General features: G+C 36.5%; 1 protein-coding gene and 1 long non-coding RNA gene across 3 annotated transcripts in view; one reads left to right on the top strand and one right to left on the bottom strand.

The window, feature by feature from the left end:
• Positions 1–19,596, top strand: part of USP32 (ubiquitin specific peptidase 32) — a 246,595-nt gene that overhangs the window by 57,394 nt on the left and 169,605 nt on the right. For both annotated transcript variants that reach the window (XM_040496917.1, XM_040496916.1), the window contains exon 2: positions 14,773–14,900. In XM_040496917.1, coding sequence (XP_040352851.1) covers positions 14,773–14,900 — 128 coding nt within the window. The remainder of the gene's footprint in view (positions 1–14,772; positions 14,901–19,596) is intronic.
• The window catches only part of LOC121044670 (uncharacterized), a 126,701-nt gene that overhangs the window by 3,182 nt on the left and 103,923 nt on the right, over positions 1–19,596 (bottom strand). The gene's annotated exons all lie outside the window — the stretch shown is intronic.

The raw sequence follows: 19,596 nt of genomic DNA, 5'->3' as shown, positions 1-19,596 counted from the left end.
TAGCACTATATTGTATTTATTGGTATTGTTTGTGTCATATGTTTACAAGATGAATTGTCTGTATCTACAACAATATTCTCTTTTTTGATATAAAACATTGTAGATGTTATATGTATTCCTAACATTTAGGCATCAAAAATGATAATATGAAAAAGACATTCATATTTACAGGTTTAATGATTCATTCATTTATAGTGAAGAAGCATCAAGTATGATTGCTTTGTGGTAGTCTGGTGTTACTGATATGATTGCTTCACAGTAGCCTACCCTAATGAATTCCTTTTTTTTTCTCTTCAGTTTTTATTTTTTATTTTTTATTTTTTTTTCAACGTTTATTTATTTTTGGGACAGAGAGAGACAGAGCGTGAACGGGGGAGGGGCAGAGAGAGAGGGAGACACAGAATCGGAAACAGGCTCCAGGCTCTGAGCCATCAGAGCCTGACGTGGGGCTCGAACTCACGGACCGCCAGATCGTGACCTGGCTGAAGTCGGACGCTCCACCTACTGCGCCACCCAGGCGCCCCTTTCTCTTCAGTTTTTAAAAAATATTTATTTATTTTTGAGAGAGAGAGCCATGAGCAGGAGAGGGAGACAGAGGATCCAAAATAGGCTCTGTGATGTGGACTTGAACTCGCAAACTGTGAGATCATGAACTGAGCTGAAGTCAGATGCTTAACTGACTGAGCCACTCAGGTACTCCTAAAGAATTCATTCTAATGAATGAATCATTATGAAATTTTTGTGGCATACAATATTGTAGTCCTATTCATAATACAGTATTGGAAGCATTGTCACATTAAAAAAAAACAACCCTGTGATAGTCTGATAATGAAGTTTCTCCAATTATGAGAGAGACATACTGTATGTAATACAGTTTTTTGAAAGCAAAGTTATAAAACAGTAAGAAAACTTTATTAATACATTATTGATTTTATATTAAATGTCATCATAAAGATAGGCTATCCACTTCCACATGAGTTTTTTGCACACGATGTTCTACATGGTGAATAGTTCGATGATTATGAGGACACAGAAACATCTACAGTACTTGCTGTACAGTTACTGATTTTCACATGAAGACACATATACAAGAGATAAGTTTAATTTTTTTTAAGTTTGTTTATTTTGAGAGAGAGAGCGGGCGAGCACGAGCAGGGAGGGGCAGAGAGCGAGAGAGGGAGAGAGAGAGAATTCCAAGCAGGCTCTGCACTGTTCAATGCAGAGCCTGACACAGGGCTTGAACTCACAAACACACTTAACCGACGGAGCCACCCGGGTGCCCCAAGATAAGTTTATTAACTATGACATATAATTGTTTAGTGTTCATTAAGTGGAAGTGGATCGTCATAAAGATCTTCATCCTCATTTTCTTCATGTTGAGTAGGCTGAGGAGGAGGAAGAGGAGGGCTTGTCTTGCTGTCTTGGGTGGCAGAGGCAGAAGAGGTGAAAGAAGTGAAAGGGGAGGCAGGAGAGGCAGGCACACTCAATGTAACTTTATGGAAATACATTATAATTTCCATCTGACTTTTTTGCCTTTTCATTTTTCTAAAAATGTCATACAGGAGACATCAGCATGGTATGGTATCATAGAAGGGTCCTGGTCAAAAAAGAAGTCAAAGCAGTCTTGACTAATTGAAATCCTTCTGCTGAATTGTCTAATGTCAATTTGTTTTCTGGCACTGCTTCTTTTACCTCTTCTTTCTCATCATCTGGCACTGGTTTGGAAACACTTACCTCCATCAATGTGTCTCCATCAAATTCTGCCTTCTGGTGTGGTGTCTCTTAGCTCTTGAAATTCTTTAAGATCCCTATCTTGAAACTCTATCTCCCACCTTTTTTGCCATATGTACAGACTCTTTCATGTTTTCCTTGATTGGCTCTGTTGTAAATCTTGTGAAGTCATGCATAACATTTAGACACAGTTTTCTCCAGCAGGAATTTATTGTTTCAGGCTTTGATAGCTTTCACTACTTTTTGTGTAACAATGATGACATCTTCAGTGGTGTAATCTTTCCAGACCCTCATGATGTCCTCTCTTATCGGGGATCTCTTCCATAGCATTGACAGTACTTTTCACAGAGTACTGTGTGTAATGAGCCTTAAAGGTCTTCATGACCTGACCCCCTGGATCTAGAGGCTGAATTAGAGATACTGTGTTTGGGGGCAAGTAGACTGTTTGACGCCTTTGATGGTAAAGTTATGGGGTTCTGAGTGCCCAAGGGCATTGTTCAATATCAGAATAATTTTTTTTATTTGAAAAATGTGATTAGTCACTCATTCCTCTAAGCAAACCTGAGACTACCAAGTTCTAGTCTCAGATCACTGCTTCAGAAAGTGAAATTTGTCATTGTTTTTCCATTCCTCAATTCCAGTGTCCACCCCCAGAATTTGTACCCCTTTTCCTGTGTAAGGGATTCCACACTTGAAGAGTCTTTTCTTTTTCTTTTTTTTTTTTAAAGACTCTTAATAGGGGTAGAGACCACCTTCGTCCATAAGAGGGGAAACCCCAGTTTCCCAGACATTTTTGAAGTTGGACATGGCGTGAGGCTCCACCACTCTGGTGACCACATGCCAGGTTCTGACTCAAGGCATGCTGACACAGAGGCTGAAAAACTGTGCAGAATGCATTTGGCACAGGTGGTATGAGTGGTACTAGTATTGTCCTGTTGCCAGGAGCAGCAGCAATAGCAGCCCTGACCACAGGGTCCATTGTTCAAAGTTTAATAAAGATGAGAATCAAAAGAATTTTATTTTATTAAAAATTGTTTTTAATGTTTAATTTTGAGGTCGGGGGCGGGACACAGAATCCGAAACAGGCTTCAGGCTCTAAGCTGTCATCGTGGAGCCAGATGTGGGGCTCGAATTCATGAACCATAAGATCGTGACCTGAGCTGAAGTTGAATGCTTAACTGGTTGAGCCACCCAGGTGTCCCCAAGAATTTTAAAAAGTAGATTTTACTGGCAAGGTACTTCCTGACTTCAGGGACAAAGCAATGGTAGAACCAGTTTAGAAAAAGGATTCTTGTTGTCCAGAGACTTCTTGCTCTACAACCGAATGATGGCAGCTGATGTTCATCTTTTTCCTTTCAAGGCTCAGGTGTTAGCAACTTTATAGTTGCTGATCATGAACCTTACTGCATTTGCACAAAACAGTACAATTAGCCTATCTCTTCCCACCTTAAATCCTAGTGCTTGTGTCTCTTCCTTACTAATAAATGTTCTTTGTGACATTTTCTTCACAGGATAGGGCACTTTTGTCTGCATTAAAAACTTGTTCAGGCAGATATCCTTCTCAGTGATTTTTTTTTTTAATTTTTTTTTTTCCAACGTTTATTTATTTTTGGGACAGAGAGAGACAGAGCATGAACGGGGGAGGGGCAGAGAGAGAGGGAGACACAGAATCGGAAACAGGCTCCAGGCTCTGAGCCATCAGCCCAGAGCCTGACGCGGGGCTCGAACTCACAGACCGCGAGATCCTGGCCTGGCTGAAGTCGGACGCTTAACCGACTGCGCCACCCAGGCGCCCCTTCTCAGTGATTTTCTAAACGGCATTTGAGAATTCATCTGCTGCCTCTTGCTCAGCAGAAGCTGCTTCTCCTGTTATCTTTACATTTTTTAAGCCAAACGTCTTTCTAAAATTCTCAAACCGTCCTTTGCCGGCATTAAATTCTTCAGCTTGCTTTAGAACCTTCACCTTCCTTTTGCTGTAAGTTGTCATATAAGGACTTCAGTTTTTCTTGAATTGAAGAATCTTGAGTCTACAGGTATGCCTTTCTTGTTAGCAACCTGCACCCACATAAAAGCTGCATTTTCAATACAAGATCAAAAAGTATTTCACAAAAAGTTCAAGGTTTTCACTCCTGCTGGCACAGATGTGGTGATGGCTTCATGAATTTTCCTTTTCTTTTTTTACAACAGTCCTTACACTGGATTCATTTAGCTTGAAATCATGGGCAACCGCAGCTACAGACCTCAATCTGTGGTACATATCAAGCAATTCAGCTTTTTCAGACTTTTCTCTGAAAAGTCTTGGTGCACTTACAGCATCACTAGTGGCACTTTGTGTGGGTCTTGGTGTCATTCAAAGCTTATGGTTTTGCACTAAATGTGATGAAAAATACATGAGAACCATGAGAGATCACTTTTTACTGTGATACACAGTTTACTGGAGAGATGAACTTTTCGTGTGGAAATGATTAGCATCACATAGAGTTTGAAGCAGACAGTCTTAACACTTGAGCTCACTGCAATAGCAACAGGAGGTGGTTACGAAATTATTACAGTAGTACAGTATTACTACAGTTAGTTTTATGCAGTTATGATTTAATACTGCATCTTTACATTTGTTTACATTTGTCAGTTGGAATGGCACCATGTACAGACTGTGTGTGTAAGTTTTGATAAATTTTAACCTTTTTTAATAGATTTTGTATATTTTATGGTAGTAAATGATAACATAGACTAGTATCTACATATATTTCATGCATTCATGACATACCTTTTCAATTTTTTCAATATCTCTGGGCTCTTCAGCTCATCTGTGAGTTTTTTCAAATTACAAACCTCTAAAAAATTTTTCAATATATTTATTGAAAAAAGTCCATGTGTAAGTGGACCCATGCAGTTCAAACCTGTATTGTTCAAGGTTCAACTGTACTTTGAAATGCTTCTCCTCTTTTTTTCTAGGTTGTTAAGAAAAACCTAAAGTAAAATTAGTCCTTGAGATTTATTTTTTGAAGGTGAAATGCTTCTTAAAGCTATTCCCACTGTGGTTAGAGTCTTTGGTTTATTGTCCTGTCCTCCTTGTTTTTCTTTTTTTTTTCTTGAGCCCTTCTTCATTTTTTATCTGGTCTTATCCTCTAGGCCTCCTGTATAGCTGTCATCCTGGGGTGTCATAATCAGCCCAGGGATTCCCTTTACTTCTGTCATGCTGGAGTCTGTGTTTCCTAGGTCCCTTTTCTTTCTTTTGTTTATCCTCTCATTTTGATGTAGAACATTCTCTTATAGTTGGCTGGGAAAGGGCTCAAGAGATTATTGTTACTTTCTCATTATTACATTTTTTGGTACCCAGCCAGCTACTAACCAGGCCCGACCCTGTTTAGCTTCTGAGATCAGACAAGATCAGGTGCGTTCAGGGTGGTATGGCCATAGACTTTTGGTACTTATTTGGATATAATTTTCTTTTTATCCTTCTCTAAGATTATTTGGAGGTTTTTAGTAATTGTTTTCTTCTTTCTCCATTATTTCTATTCATTCCTCTCACCCCTATTTGTTTTGGTGCCTTCCCTTGTTGGAATCTTCCTCAATATTTGGTGCTTTTTGGCTGTTCATTTTTTAAAGGTCTATTCTATTGAAATATAATTTAGATATAATAAAATGCACAAATTTTAAGTATTCAGCTTAATAAGTTTTGACAAATGTTTCTCTTGTGTAATTGCCACCCCAGTCAAATATATAAAACATTTCCATCACCTCAGAAGAGTTGCCTCCTACCTCTTTGCAGTCTGTTCCCTACAGTCCCACCCACACACCCTTTACTTCATCATTGGTCAGCTACTAGTTGTCTTTGTCATCATAGCTAGTTTTGCCTCTGTAAGATATTGATATAATGTAGTCATACAGTGTATGTTCTATTGTGTCTGATTTCTTTTGCTCAGTATCATTTTTGAGATTCATTTATGTTGTTGCATTAATCAGTAGTTTCTTTATGTTTATTGCAGATTACCATTCCTTGTATGGATATACCACATTTATTTTTTCACCAGTTTATGGACAAAGGAGTTGTTTCTAGTATTTTGGCAAGTTTATTTATTTTTGTTTAACTTTTTCATTTTTTTGAATGTTTATTTTGAGAGAGAGAGGAGAGAGAGCAAGCACAAGCGGGACAGGCATGGAGAGAGAGAGAATCCCAAGTTGGCTCCATGCTGTCAGCACAGACCCCAATGAGAGGCTCAGTCTCACAAACTGTGAGCTGAAAACCTGAGTTAGAAAACAAGTGTCAGACGCTTAACCTACTGAGCCACCCAGGCACACTATTTCTTTATTTTTGAGAGAGAGAGAGAGAGAGAGAGAGAGAGAGAGAATGAGAATGGGTTGAGGAGGGGCAAAGAGAGGAAGAGAGAATCCCAAGTTGTCAAACCCATGAGGTTTCTCTCGCTACTATGAACGTTTATTGAATGTTAATCTATGTGCCAGGGACACTTCAGTCTTTATTTTTTGGGTCCTTTCTGTCTTACACAAGACTGTAGACCAGTCCCTTTCTCTTGTCCTTTGGAGACTATACTTTCTTGTTTTCCTTGTTTTAACTATTCCTATTCAGTATTCTTAGAGTATTTTCTCTTTGTCTGCAGATACTGTAAGCATTGATTTATGTGGTTTTGTCTCTGACTTATTGTGCTGCTTATTTGTGGTTTTTAAAATTTTTTTTTATTTTTTATTTTTTAAAATTTACATCCAAATTAGTTAGCACATAGTGAAACAATGATTTCATGAGTAGATTCCTTAATGCCCCTTACCCATTTAGCCCATCTTCCCTCCCACAAACCCTCCAGTAACCCTCAGTTTGTTCTCCATATTTATGAGTCTCTTCTGTTTTGTCCCCCTCCTTGTTTTTATATTATTTTTATTTCCCTTCCCTTATGTTCATCTGTTTTGTCTCTTAAAGTCCTCATATGAGTAAATTCATAGGATTTTTGTCTTTCTCTGACTGACTAATTTCACTTCCACGTAGTTGCAAATGGCAAAATTTCATTCATTTTGATTGCCGAGTAATACTCCATTGTATATATATACCACATCTTCTTTATTCATTCATCCATCAATGGACATTTGGGCTCTTTCCATGCTTTGGCTATTGTTGATAGTGCTGCTATAAACATGGGGGTGCATGTGTCCCTTTGAAACAGCACACCTGTATCCTGTGGATCAATGCCTAGTAGTGCAATTGCTGGGAAGTAGGGTAGTTCTATTTTTAGCCTTTTGAGGAACCTCCATACTGTTTTCTAGAGTGGCTGCACCAGCTTGTATTCCCACCAACAATGCAAAAGAGACCCTCTTTCTCTGCATCCTCACCAACATCTGTTGTTGCCTGAGTTGTTAATGTTAGCCATTCTGACAGGTGTGAGGTGGTATCTCACTGTGGTTTTCATTTGCATTTCCCTGATGATGGGTGATGTGGAGCAGTTTTTCATGTGTCGGTTGGCCATCTGGATGTCTTCCTTGGAGAATTGTCCATTCATGTCTTTTGCCCATTTCTTCACTGGATTATTTGTTTTTTGGGTGTCAAGTTTGATAAGTTCTTTATAGATTTTGGATACTAACCCTTTATCTGTTTTGTCATTTGCAAATCTCGTCTCCCATTCCATTGGTTGCCTTTTAGTTTTGCTGATTGTTTCCTTTGCTGTGCAAAAGCTTTTTATTTTGGGGGCGCCTGGGTGGCGCAGTCGGTTAAGCGTCCGACTTCAGCCAGGTCACGATCTCGCGGTCCGTGAGTTCGAGCCCCGCGTCGGGCTCTGGGCTGATGGCTCAGAGCCTGGAGCCTGTTTCCGATTCTGTGTCTCCCTCTCTCTCTGCCCCTCCCCCGTTGATGCTCTGTCTCTCTCTGTCCCAAAAATAAATAAACGTTGAAAAAAAAAAAAAAAAAGCTTTTTATTTTGATGAAGTCCCAGTAGTTCATTTTTGCTTTTGTTTCCCTTGCCTCTGGAGACGTGTTGAGTAAGAAGTTGCTGCGGCCAAGATCAAGGAGGTTTTTGCCTGCTTTCTCCTCGAGGATTTTGATGGCTTCCTGTCTTACATTGAGGTCTTTCATCCATTTTCAGTTTCTTTTTGTGTATGGTGTAAGAAAGTGGTCCAGGTTCATTCTTCTGCATGTTGCTGTCCAGTTTTCCCAGCACCACTTGCTGAAGAGACTGTCCTTATTCCATTGGATATTCTTTCCTGCTTTGTCAAAGATTAGTTGGCCATATGTTTGTGGGTCCATTTCTGGGTTCTCTATTCTGTTCCATTGATCTGAGTGCCTGTTCTTGTGCCAGTACCATACTGTCTTGATGGTTACAGCTTTGTAGTATAGCTTGAAGTCTGGGATTGTGATGCCTCCTACTTTGGTTTTCTTTTTCAAGATTGCTTTGGCTATTTGGGGTCTTTTCTGGTTCCATACAAATTTTAGGATTATTTGTTCTAGCTCTGTGAAGAATGCTGGTGTTACTTTGATAGGGATCGCATTAAATATGTAGATTGCTTTGGGTAGTATCGACATTTTAACAATATTCTTCCAATCTGTGAGCATGAAATATTTTTCCATTGTTTTGTGTCTTCTTCAGTTTCTTTCATAAGCTTTCTATAGTTTTCAGTGTATATTTTTCACCTCTTTGGTTAGATTTATTCCTAGGTATTTTATGGTTTTTTGTGCAACTGTAAGTGGGATCGATTCCTTGATTTCTCTTTCTGTCGCTTCATTGTTGGTGTATAGGAATGCAACCGATTTCTGTGCATTGATTTTGTATCCTGCAACTTTGCTGAATTCATGAATCAATTTTAGCAGTTTTTTGGTGGAATCTTTTGGGTTTTCCATAGAGTATCATGTCATCTGAGAAGAGTGAAAGTTTGACCTCCTCCTGGCCGATTTGGATGCCTTTTATTTCTTTGTGTTGTCTGATTGCAGAGGCTGAGACTTCCAATACTGTGTTGAATAACAGTGGCGATAGTGGACATCCCTGTCTTGTTCCTGACCTAAGGGAAAAGCTCTCAGTTTTGCCCCATTGAGAATGATATTAGTGTTGGGTCACTTGTATATGGCTTTTATGATCTCGAGGTATGCTCCTTCTATCCCTACTTTCTTGAGGGTTTTTATCAAGAAAGGATGCTGTATTTTGCCTAATGCTTTCTCTGCATCTATTGGGAGGATCATATGGTTCTTGTCCTTTCTTTTATTGATGTGATGAACCACGTTAATTGTGTTGCAGATATTGAACCAGCCCTGCATCCCAGGTATAAATCCCACTTGGTCGTGGTGAATAGTTTTTTTAATGTATTGTTGGATCCGCTTGTCTAATATGTTGTTGAGGATTTTTGCATCCATGTTCATCAGGGAAAGTGGTGTATAGTTCTCCTTTTTAGTGTGGTCTCTGTCTGGTTTTTGAATCAAGGTAATGCTGGCTTCATAGAAAGACTTTGGAAGTTTTCCTTCCATTTCTATTTTTTGGAAAAGTTTCAAGAGATTAGGTGTTAACTCTTCCTTAAATGTTTGGTAGAATTCCTCTGTAAAGCCATCTGGCCCTGGACTCTTGGTTTTTTTGCAGATTTTTGATTACTAATTTGATTTCCTTACCAGTTATGGATCTGTTCGAATTTTGTATTTCTTCCTGTTTCAGTTTTGGTAATGTATATGTTTCTAGAAATTTGTCCATTTCTTCCAGTTTACCCATTTTATTGGCATATAATTGCTCATAATATTCTCTTATTATTGTTTTTATTTGTTGTGTTGGTTGTGATCTCTCCTCTTTCATTCTTGATTTTATTTATTTGGGTCCTTTCTCTTTTTGATCAAACTGCCTAGTAGTTTATCAATTTTGTTAATTCTTTCAAAGAACGAGCTTTTGGTTTCTTTGATCTGTTCTACTGTTTTTTTTGCTTTCAATAGCATTAATTTCTGCTCTGATCTTTATTATTTCCAGCTTTATTATTTCTGCTGGTTTTGGGTTTTATTTGCTGTTCTTTTTCCAGCTCCTTAAGGCGTAAGGTTAGGTTGTGTATCTGAGATCTTTCTTCCTTCTTTAGGAAGGCCTGGATTGCTATAAGCTTTCCTCTTATGATCGCCTTTGCTGCGTCCCAGAGGTTTTGGGTTGTGGTGTTATCATTTTCACTGACTTCCATATACTTTCGAATTTCCTCTTTAACTGCTTGGTTAGCCCATTCATTCTTTAGTAGGATGTTCTTTAGTCTCCAAGTATTTGTTACATTTCCAAATTTTTTCTTGTGGTTAATTTCGAGTTTCATAGCATTGTGGTCTGAAAATATGCACGGTATGATCTTGATCTTTTTGTACTTACCTAGGGCTGATTTGTGTCCCAGTATATGGTCTATTCTGGAGAACGTTCCGTGTGGACTGGAGAAGAATGTATATTCTGCTGCTTTAGGATGAAATGTTCTGAATATATCTGTTAAGTCCATCTGGTCCAGTATGTCATTCAAAGCCATTGTTTCCTTATTGATTTTTTGATTAGATGATCTGTCCATTGCTGGAAATGGGGTGTTGAAGTCTACTATTATGGTGTTACTATCAATGAGTTTCTTTATGTTTGTGATTAATTGATTTATATATTTGGGTGCTTTCACATTTGGCACATAAATTTTTACAATTGTTAGGTCTTCTTGTTGGACAGATCCCTTGATTATGGTATAATGTCCTTCTGCATCTTGATACAGTCTTTATTTTAAAGTCTAGATTGTCTGTTATAAGTATGGCTACTCTGGCTTTCTCTTGTTGACCATTAGCATGATAGATGGTTTTCCATCCCCTTATATTCAATCTGAAGGTGTCTTTAGGTCTAAAGTGGGTCTCTTGTAAACAGCATATAAATGGATCTTGTTTTCTTATCCATTCTGTTACCCTATGTCTTTTGATTAGAGCATTGAGTCCATTGATGTTTAGAGTGAGTACTGAAAGATATGAATTTATTGCCATTATGATGCTTGTAGAGTTGGAGTTTCTGGTGATGTTCTCTGGTCCTTTCTAATCTTTGTTGCTTTTGGTATTTATCTATCTATCTGTCTGTCTGTCTGTCTGTCTATCTATCTATATATCTTCTCTACCCTCAGAGAGTCCCCCTGAAAATTTCTTGCAGGGCTGATTTAGTGGTCACAGACTCCTTTAATTTTTGTGTGTCTGGGAAACTTTTTATTTCTCCTTCTATTTTGAATGACAGGCTTGCTAGATAAAGAATTCTTGGCCGCATATTTTTCTGATTTAGCACACTGAATATATCCTGCCACTCCTTTCTGGCCTGCCAAGTTTCTGTGGATAGGTCTGCTGCAAACCTGATCTGTCTTCCCTTGTATGTTAGGGACTTTTTTTCCCTTGCTGCTTTCATGATTCTCTCCTTGCCTGAGTATTTTGTGAATTTGACTATGATATGCCTTGATTTTCAGTTTTTGTTGAATCGAATGGGGGTCCTCTGTGCTTCCTTGATTTTGATATCTGTGTCTTTCTCCAGGCTAGGAAAGTTTTCTGCTATGATTTGCTCACATAAACCTTCTACTCCTATTTGTCTCTCTTCCTCTTCTGAGACCCCTATGATTCTGATGTTGTTCCTTTTTAGTGAGTCACTGATTTCTCTAATTCTTAAATTGTGCTCTTTTGCCTTAATCTCCCTCTTTTTTTCTGTTTCATTATTCTCTATAATTTTGTCCTCTATATCACTGATTCTCTGTTCTGCCTCATCCATCCTTGCCGCTGCTGCATTCATCCATGATTGCAGCTCAGTTATAGCATTTTTAATTTCATTCTGGTTATGTTTTACTTCTTTTTCCTGCAGAAAGGGATTCTAATCTATTTTTGACTCCAGCTAGTATTCTTATTATTGTGATTCTAAATTCTGGTTCAGACATCTTGCTTTTATCTGTGTTGGTTAAATGCCTGGCTGTCGTTTCTTTGTGCTCTTTCTTTTGGGGTGAATTCCTTCGTTTTGTCATTTTGAAGGGAGAAAAGGAATTAATGAGGTAGAAAAATTGAAATAAAGGAAATTAAAATTAAAAATTAAAAATACATACAGACACAAAAATCAAATAGATGATGCTAGATCCTAGGTGTGTTTTGGTCTGGGTGTTGAAAGTGGTTTGACAGATTAGAGAAAAAAAGGTGGGGGTGGGGGGAGAAAAAAAAAGAAATCGTTTGAGAATTTGAAAAAATGAATACACTGAAGTAGACTAAAATGAGATGATGATGGTAAAATAGAATTTGAAAAAATATACACAAAAGTAAAGAATATAGTAGAAAAAAATTAAAGAACAATATTTTTAGTATTTTTCTTTAAATTTTTTCTTCAATTTTAATTTTTTTCTTTAATTTTCTTTAATTAATTTCTTTAATTTTCTTTATGATTTTAATTGCTACCTATATGCTGATGACTCTCCTCAAACCTCTCCTGAGTTTTACACTCATAATCATAAAAACTCAATGAGTTTCCCCAAGGTTCTTCACATGCTGTATATCCTTACCAGAATTTATCATGTTTTCTTCCTCACTTACTTTTTTTCTTACATTCCCTTTCTGCATGGAAATGCCATCTTACAAGTTTACCTGACTAGAATACTGAGTAGTATTCTACATAGCTTCTCACTCAGGCTTCAAGTTCTACCAACTTCGTTGTACACATTTCCCAGATTTAGCTTCTCCTTTTCTTGTATTAGCAGTCTACTTTTTGCTTCTTTACACTACTAGCAGAATAAACTGTCTGAATTGTATCTATGTCCTGTTTCTTATCTGCCAGGAGTTTGTATCTGAATTGAATGTGACCATATCCCTTCCTTATTATGACAGAGCAAAATTTTTATGCCTTGGTCAAATGACCGCCTATGTAGGTCTATCATTTACTGCCCCTGCCTTGTTTATTTTGTTCTAGTAACATAGAATTCTCCATACATTCCATACATCATTGTACTTTGAAACAAACTATTATCTCTGCCTGACATGCCTTTGTTCCTTTGGCTTTGGTTAGCCTTTAAAATTTTATGTAATCATTCTCTCTGTCCAGTCTTCTTTTCCTCCAGCTTGGGCTAAAGCTACCATTTCTCTGTCTCCATCATGATCCTTGAACTGACTGTGTAATATTAAAGGGTATTTTTCTTGTCCTTGTAGACAGATATTGTTCTATTCAGTGAAAAAAGTCTGCAATGCCTAAAATAAAGTAATAACTCTAATTTTTTTTGATAATGGGGGCCTAAAAATGTTAGGTTGTTAGGGTGCCTGGGTGGTTCAGTTGGTTAAGCATCCAAATCTTGATTTCTGCCCAGGTCATAATCTCACAGTTCATGAGATTTAGCCCCACATCCAGCTCTGTGCAGACAGGGTGGAGCCTGCTTGGGATTCTGTCTCTTTGTCTCTCTCTGTCCCTCCCCTGCTCTCTGTCTCTGAAAAATAAACATTTTTTTTAAAAAAAGGAAAGAAAATAAAATGTTAGTTTGTTAAAATAATTATTTATAGAAGATTACTTTCTTTATAAATGATGACAGAATTTAAGCTAAACTTGGGATCTGTCCTTCACATGGATAGATAAGTGCTGAAGAAGTACAGATAATATAATTTTTATCCCAAAGGAAATGAATGCATTGTTGCTGAAAACATATTATTTGCAGAATCTAATGCCATTTAGATTATCAGCTAATTTGAAATACTTGTTACCTCTTCCTTGCCCCTGCCTAAAATTTGTATGTTTACTATTCTGTTGTTGGAAAGTAGTGGGTCAACAATTTTCCCATTTATTTTCTTCGTTAGATTGGAAAGTATTGGAATTATGACAAAATATCTTTGGCTTTGTCATACTTATCTGGAAAGAGAAATGATATTTTTATTAGGAATAATATTTTATAATATTTTATTAGGAATAATATTTTATTAGGAGTAATATTTATATTTTTTAGGGCCAGTTTTTATTTGGAATTTGGTTGGAAAAATGTAAAGATTTCTTTAATTTGATTTAAAAAAAATTGTATAGTTGACATACACTATTATATTAGTTTCAGGTATATAACATAGTGATTCAATGTTTATATACATAATGAAGGGTGCCTGGGTGGCTCAGTTGGTTAAGTGTCCAACTTCAGCTCAGATCATGATCTCACGGTTCGTGGGTTCCAGCCCGTGTCGGGCCCTATGCTGACAGCTCAGAGCCTGGAGCCTGCTTTGCATTCCGTATCTCCCTCACTGCCCCTACTCTACTTGTGCTCTGTCTCTCTCAAAAATAAATAAACATTAAAAAATTTGAAAAAACTATATATATATACATAATGAAATGGTTGTCACCTGTCACCATACTAAGTTAATACACTATTATTGACTATATTCCCAATGCTGTACTTTACATCCCTGTAACTTACTTATTTTATAACTGGGAGTTTGTACCTCTTTATCTCCTTCACCTATGTTGTCCATCACCTCATCCCTTCTTTCTTCTCAGGCTATCACCAGTTTTTTCTCTGTATTTATGAGTCTGTTTCTGTTTTTTTAGATTCCACATATAAGTGAAATCATACAGGATTTGTCTTTCCCTGTCAGACTTATTTCACTTAGGATAATACTGTCTGAGTCCATTCATGTTGTTGCCAGTGGCAGGATTTCATTTTTTTTATGGCTGAGTAATATTCCACATTATATATCTAGATATATCTATACCGTATCTTCTGTATCCATTTATCAGTTCATGGACACTTAGGGTTGCTTCCATAATTTGGCTATTGTAAATACTGCAGCGAACATAGGGGCACATCTGTCTTTTCAAATTAGTGTTTTTGTTTTCTTTGGATAAATGCTCAGAAGGGGGGGTGGGGGCAAATACTCAGAAGCGGACTGCTGAATTGTATGTTATTTCTATTTTTAATTTTTTGAGGAACCTCTATACTGTTTTCCATTGTGGCTGCATCAGTTTACCTTCCCACCAACAATGCACAAGGATTCCCTTTTTTCCACATCCTTGCCAACACTTATTTTGAAAAAATGAAGATTTTGAAAGACTTCTTTTTTCTTGTGGTTTCTTACCCTCTTCAATTTCTGGATTACAGTTACCGACGTAGAGCTGAAACGACTGAAAGATGCCTTCAAGAGGACCTGTGGACTCTCATACTATATGGGCCAACACTGCTTCATCAGGGAGGTGCTTGGGGATGGAGTGCCTCCAAAAGTTGCTGAGGTAATCTTTATATTCTAGGTTTTCCTTTGAGATAGTTACCCACCAGCCTGAGTTCCTGAGGAGCCTTCTGGCCTTAACATGTATAATCTTCCTCACAGTTATTTTTCTTGCCATGTAGGTAAACAGGTATTTTATTTTATTTTTATTTTATTTTATTTTATTTTATTTTATTTTATTTTATTTTATATATATTTTTTTTATATTTCATTTCATTATTTCATTTTTATTATTTAAATTCAAGTTAGTTAACATACAGTGTAGTCTTGGTTTTGGGAGTGGAACCCAATGATTCATCTCTTACATATGACACCCAGTACTCATTCCTAAAAGTCCCATCCTTAATGACCATCACTCCTTTAACCCATCCCCCACACACCTCCCCTCCAGCAACACTCAGTTCTCTGTATTTAAGAGTCTCTCAAAGGTTTACCTCCCTTTATCTTAAAGCAAGTCTTATTTTAGATGTCAGTATGATTGTGTTTTTAGAGGCCATAGGGGCGTAACACAGATCTGCAGTTGTACTTTTATATTTTTGAGTTTTAATAGCCACTGATTATAATCATGGGACCATTTGTATGACTGGCTTCTTATTCTTATAAACTTTGTTACTCTGACATAAATTTTATGTTGGGAATATGTTTTATAAATTTTGTGTTAAAGAAAACCTTTCCATTTTAGTAAAACCTAATTAAATTAATTGTATAAAATTAAGTGTTGGGGCACCTGGGTGGCTCAGTTGGTTGAGCGTCCAAATTCGGCTCAGGTCATTATCTCACAGTCTGGGTTCGAGACCCGTGTTGGGCTCTGTGCTCAGAGCCTGGAGCCTGCTTCAGATTCTGTGTCTCTCTCTCCTTCTGCCCCTCTCCCACTTGTGCTTTGTCTCTCTCTCTCAAAAGTAAGTAAACGTTAGGAAAAAAAAAATTAAAATTGAGTGTTATAAATGAAATGCTAGCTCACTGGAACCTGTAAAGGCTTTTTTAATTTCTACCAAAAATTTTATGTAGAGGTAAAATGTGCTAAGTTGATATAAATATACTCTTTCTAAAAATAGTTAATTATTTTATAGCTATAGACACAGATATGCCCTATGTTATTCTGAATATGAAATGACAATAAAACACTGAAACTGTTATTAAACACTGAAAATTATAGTTATTTTAGGCTTGGTATATTATAAAGAACCATAATTCACCATTCTTAATTAATGACAGTTTCTGTTTCTAACCTGTGTTGTGTGCTTTTGAACCTGAGGTTTACATAATATAGGGTTTGCATTTTTAATTTTTATCTTTTTTTGGATCAGGATATATGTTGCATTAATTCTCTTAAATGTATTCTTGTGTAAAATTATGTATTCTGCCATTGTTTCAGAATTATGATAGAGTTAAGTTTTTTCTTAATACTACTTATTGAGCTTTCTGTTTCAGCATGAGTATTAACCATTTTAACAATATTTAAATCTTTTGACTTATGAAATTAGGAAGTTTTTACATTTGGTTTTTAATTTTTTTCATGTTTTGTAGTTTTCATTGCAGAAATCAGATGTCTGTCAACTGAACAAAATGTTGTAAATCCATACAGTGAAATATTATTTGTTAATAAAAAGGAATGAAGTTTTCTGATATGTGCATGGATGAACCCATAAAACATGCTAAGTCAGAGAAGCCAAACACAAAGACACAATTTTTTAAATTCCATTTGTATGAAATGGTGGGAATAGCCAACTCTATGGAAACAGAAAACAGATCAGTTAAAATTTTAGCTGATTTTTTTTCTTACTCTCTTTTAATAGCACCTGCATCTTCCTCCCATGTTCTGCTATTGGACAGGCAATTCATGCATCCTATGTTTTGGAGGAATCTGTCCTTCCTGGGATGTCAGGCTACTTGGTTGTTCAAGAAATGTTGTATGATAGTTTATCTGGCTTTTTCTGTTTTTTAGGTTAGGAGTAACTCTCTTTCAGACTTTGTACATATAAGGTGGAAGTGGAACTCCTTGCAACATCATTTTTATGTAAATATTCCATAAATTTCATTCCACCCAAAACTATTTCAGGGATCTTGCCTCTGTCCTTTGGACTCTGTTGAGAGTCATCACTGGCTAGAATAATTAAGGTAGTTATTTTACAAGAATGATCTTAATTTTAAATTGTAAACAATTTGTAAACAATGATAGTGTCAGGTTTCAGTTTCATTGTAGTTAATGCCTTTTGGTGTAAACTCTAGCACTGTATTAAACACATATAAATTCTATAAATGCTTTTAGTGATGATGTTAGCTTTTTTTGCCCTAATTTACTGACATAGGCTTATTTTAAGTGAGGACAGGTACTATTAGCATGTGTATATTGATTAGTATGTATAGTATATTGTGTATGTTGTAAAGTATGATAAGAAACTAAGGACTTTATCTTTAATTAGTCTCTGGTGTTTTCTCAGAAAATGAAGTCTTTATAATAGTTTCTCACACTGTAATCTCAAAAGGATGAGTGAACCCCAAAAGCTCAGAAAGAACTTAAAAAAGCTGAGTTCTGGAATAGTTTTAACATTTATATAAAATGAGCTTATGTTTTATTTTAGCCATCTCTCTGAGATAGGTGTGTTAGTAGATAGATTTCATCAGCTTTTGTGTGTTTGGGAAAGGGAGAGAATTTTATTAGTATAATTCATATTTGCAGAGTAATTTATTGAAGGAGAAATGGCACATTTTAAATAAAATGGATGTGAATTTCCCATTCAAAATTCAAGTTTTGAAGCTTGGATTTAGTCTTAGTAGGTAGACTCAGAATGGAGGATCTGTATTCTACAGCTGCAGAGAAATAAGTTAAATGATAGGATTTATAAATGAAGTGATGTCCTTTGTGAGATCTTTCTTACAATCCTATGGAGAAGTTTGGCCTTAAATTTGGGTGAAGAGGGTACTCTTGGTGAGATTCTGAAGTTAATGTTTTGAGGCACAACAGCATTATTTTAATGTCAGTATCTCTATAAGAAAAGCCCCAGGAACCATTTAAGCTGCTAATTGTGGGTGGGGAGAGAAGTTCATTTCCTAGTTAATCAGTGTTTTTCTTTAAAGGAAATGTAATAACATATTTTTTAAGAGCAAGGGGAGGTTTTTTTTTTTCTCTCTCTTTTTAATTTTTTTTTTTTTAATTTTTTTTTTCAACGTTTATTTATTTTTTGGGACAGAGAGAGACAGAGCATGAATGGGGGAGGGGCAGAGAGAGAGGGAGACACAGAATCAGAAACAGGCTCCAGGCTCTGAGCCATCAGCCCAGAGCCTGACGCGGGGCTCGAACTCACGGACCGTGAGATCGTGACCTGGCTGAAGTCGGACGCTCAACCGACTGCGCCACCCAGGCGCCCCTACTCTCTCTTTTTAATTTTTTTTTGAGAGAGAGCGAGCTTGTGTGTGCGACAAGGGAGAGGCAGAGGGAGAGGGAGAGACTGTTAAGCAGACTCCACACCTAAGGTAGAGTCGGGAGCATGCAATACAGCTTGATCTCATGACCCTGAGATCATGACCTAAGCTGAAATCAAGAGTCAATCAAGAGTCAAAGCTTAACTGATTAAGCCACCTAGGCACCCCAAGGGGAGATATTTTTAGAATCTTAGTGCAAAAGGATGTTAAACTTAAAAAGACAATAACTTTAGTCCTTAATATGTTAATTAAGGAGCCAAGGTAAGTTTCTAAATTATTTTCTAGAAGAGAAGCTGTATATTTTTAGAGCAAAAGAGATTTATTTACAACTGAATTCCCATTTTTTTTTTACCTTCTCTGAAGACTTGCTATGATAAATTTCAAGACATTTTGGATTAAGAGTAAGAACTCATGACAGTTTACAGTTTTTAGAATTTAAGCTTTGATTTCATTAGTCTCTTGTTTCTAGGATAGATTAGTGTAATTAAATATCTTGATGCAATTCTGACCTTGCTAATAGTAGTAACCACATATTATTTGAATAGAATATTAAATGAATAAAATTTGAGGGGATTGAGAAAACAAAGTAAAAATGAAGTACATGGTAAGTAAATAAAAGATGTATAATACTTGAATTTGGCCTTTTTGGAAGCAAAGTCACTAGTTCTTAATAAACCAGTGCATATATTTTTTTTAGGGAATCACCCATCCCCCAACTCCTATTCTCCCAAAGAAATTCTAATAATATATTTCCATGTAGTATTTATTTGTAATCATTTCCTATTGTTTTCACATTCACTTAAAAGTAGTTCTCACCATTTTAATGAATTTAAAGTGTTTCCAGTTAAAAGAAATCATTAATGAGTAGCTCGTTAATGAGTACCTACTCATTAATGATTTCTTTTAACTAGAAACTCTTAAATTTCTATTTTAGGGTTGATTTCAACTCTGGATGACTGGATAGTATAGTAATACCATTCCACCTTTCTCCTTATAGCTCCCTTCGACAGTTTTAGCCTACATTGTTTTACTCTGATTCCTTATAGGTATTAAAGCCTGCCTCTATCTACTATGTAGCACAACATTTTATGAAATAATGGCTTGTTCGCTAATTATTCACTTAAATCTTGTCTCTCAACTAAGTTATGATTCTTGATGGGCAGACTTTATGGCTTTTAAAAAATATGTCCCAGAGTGCTGTGCATAGTGTAAACTTAATGAGTATTTGATTTGTTAATGATTTTTAAAAAATATTTATGTTATTCTGCAAAATCTTA

Source organism: Herpailurus yagouaroundi, unplaced genomic scaffold, assembly GCF_014898765.1.
Source record: "Herpailurus yagouaroundi ecotype Mexico unplaced genomic scaffold, PumYag 189, whole genome shotgun sequence".
NCBI classification, from domain to species: domain Eukaryota; kingdom Metazoa; phylum Chordata; class Mammalia; order Carnivora; family Felidae; genus Herpailurus; species Herpailurus yagouaroundi.
The sequence above is the reverse complement of the archived record's forward strand: the minus strand, read 5'-3'. Positions and strand labels throughout refer to the sequence as shown.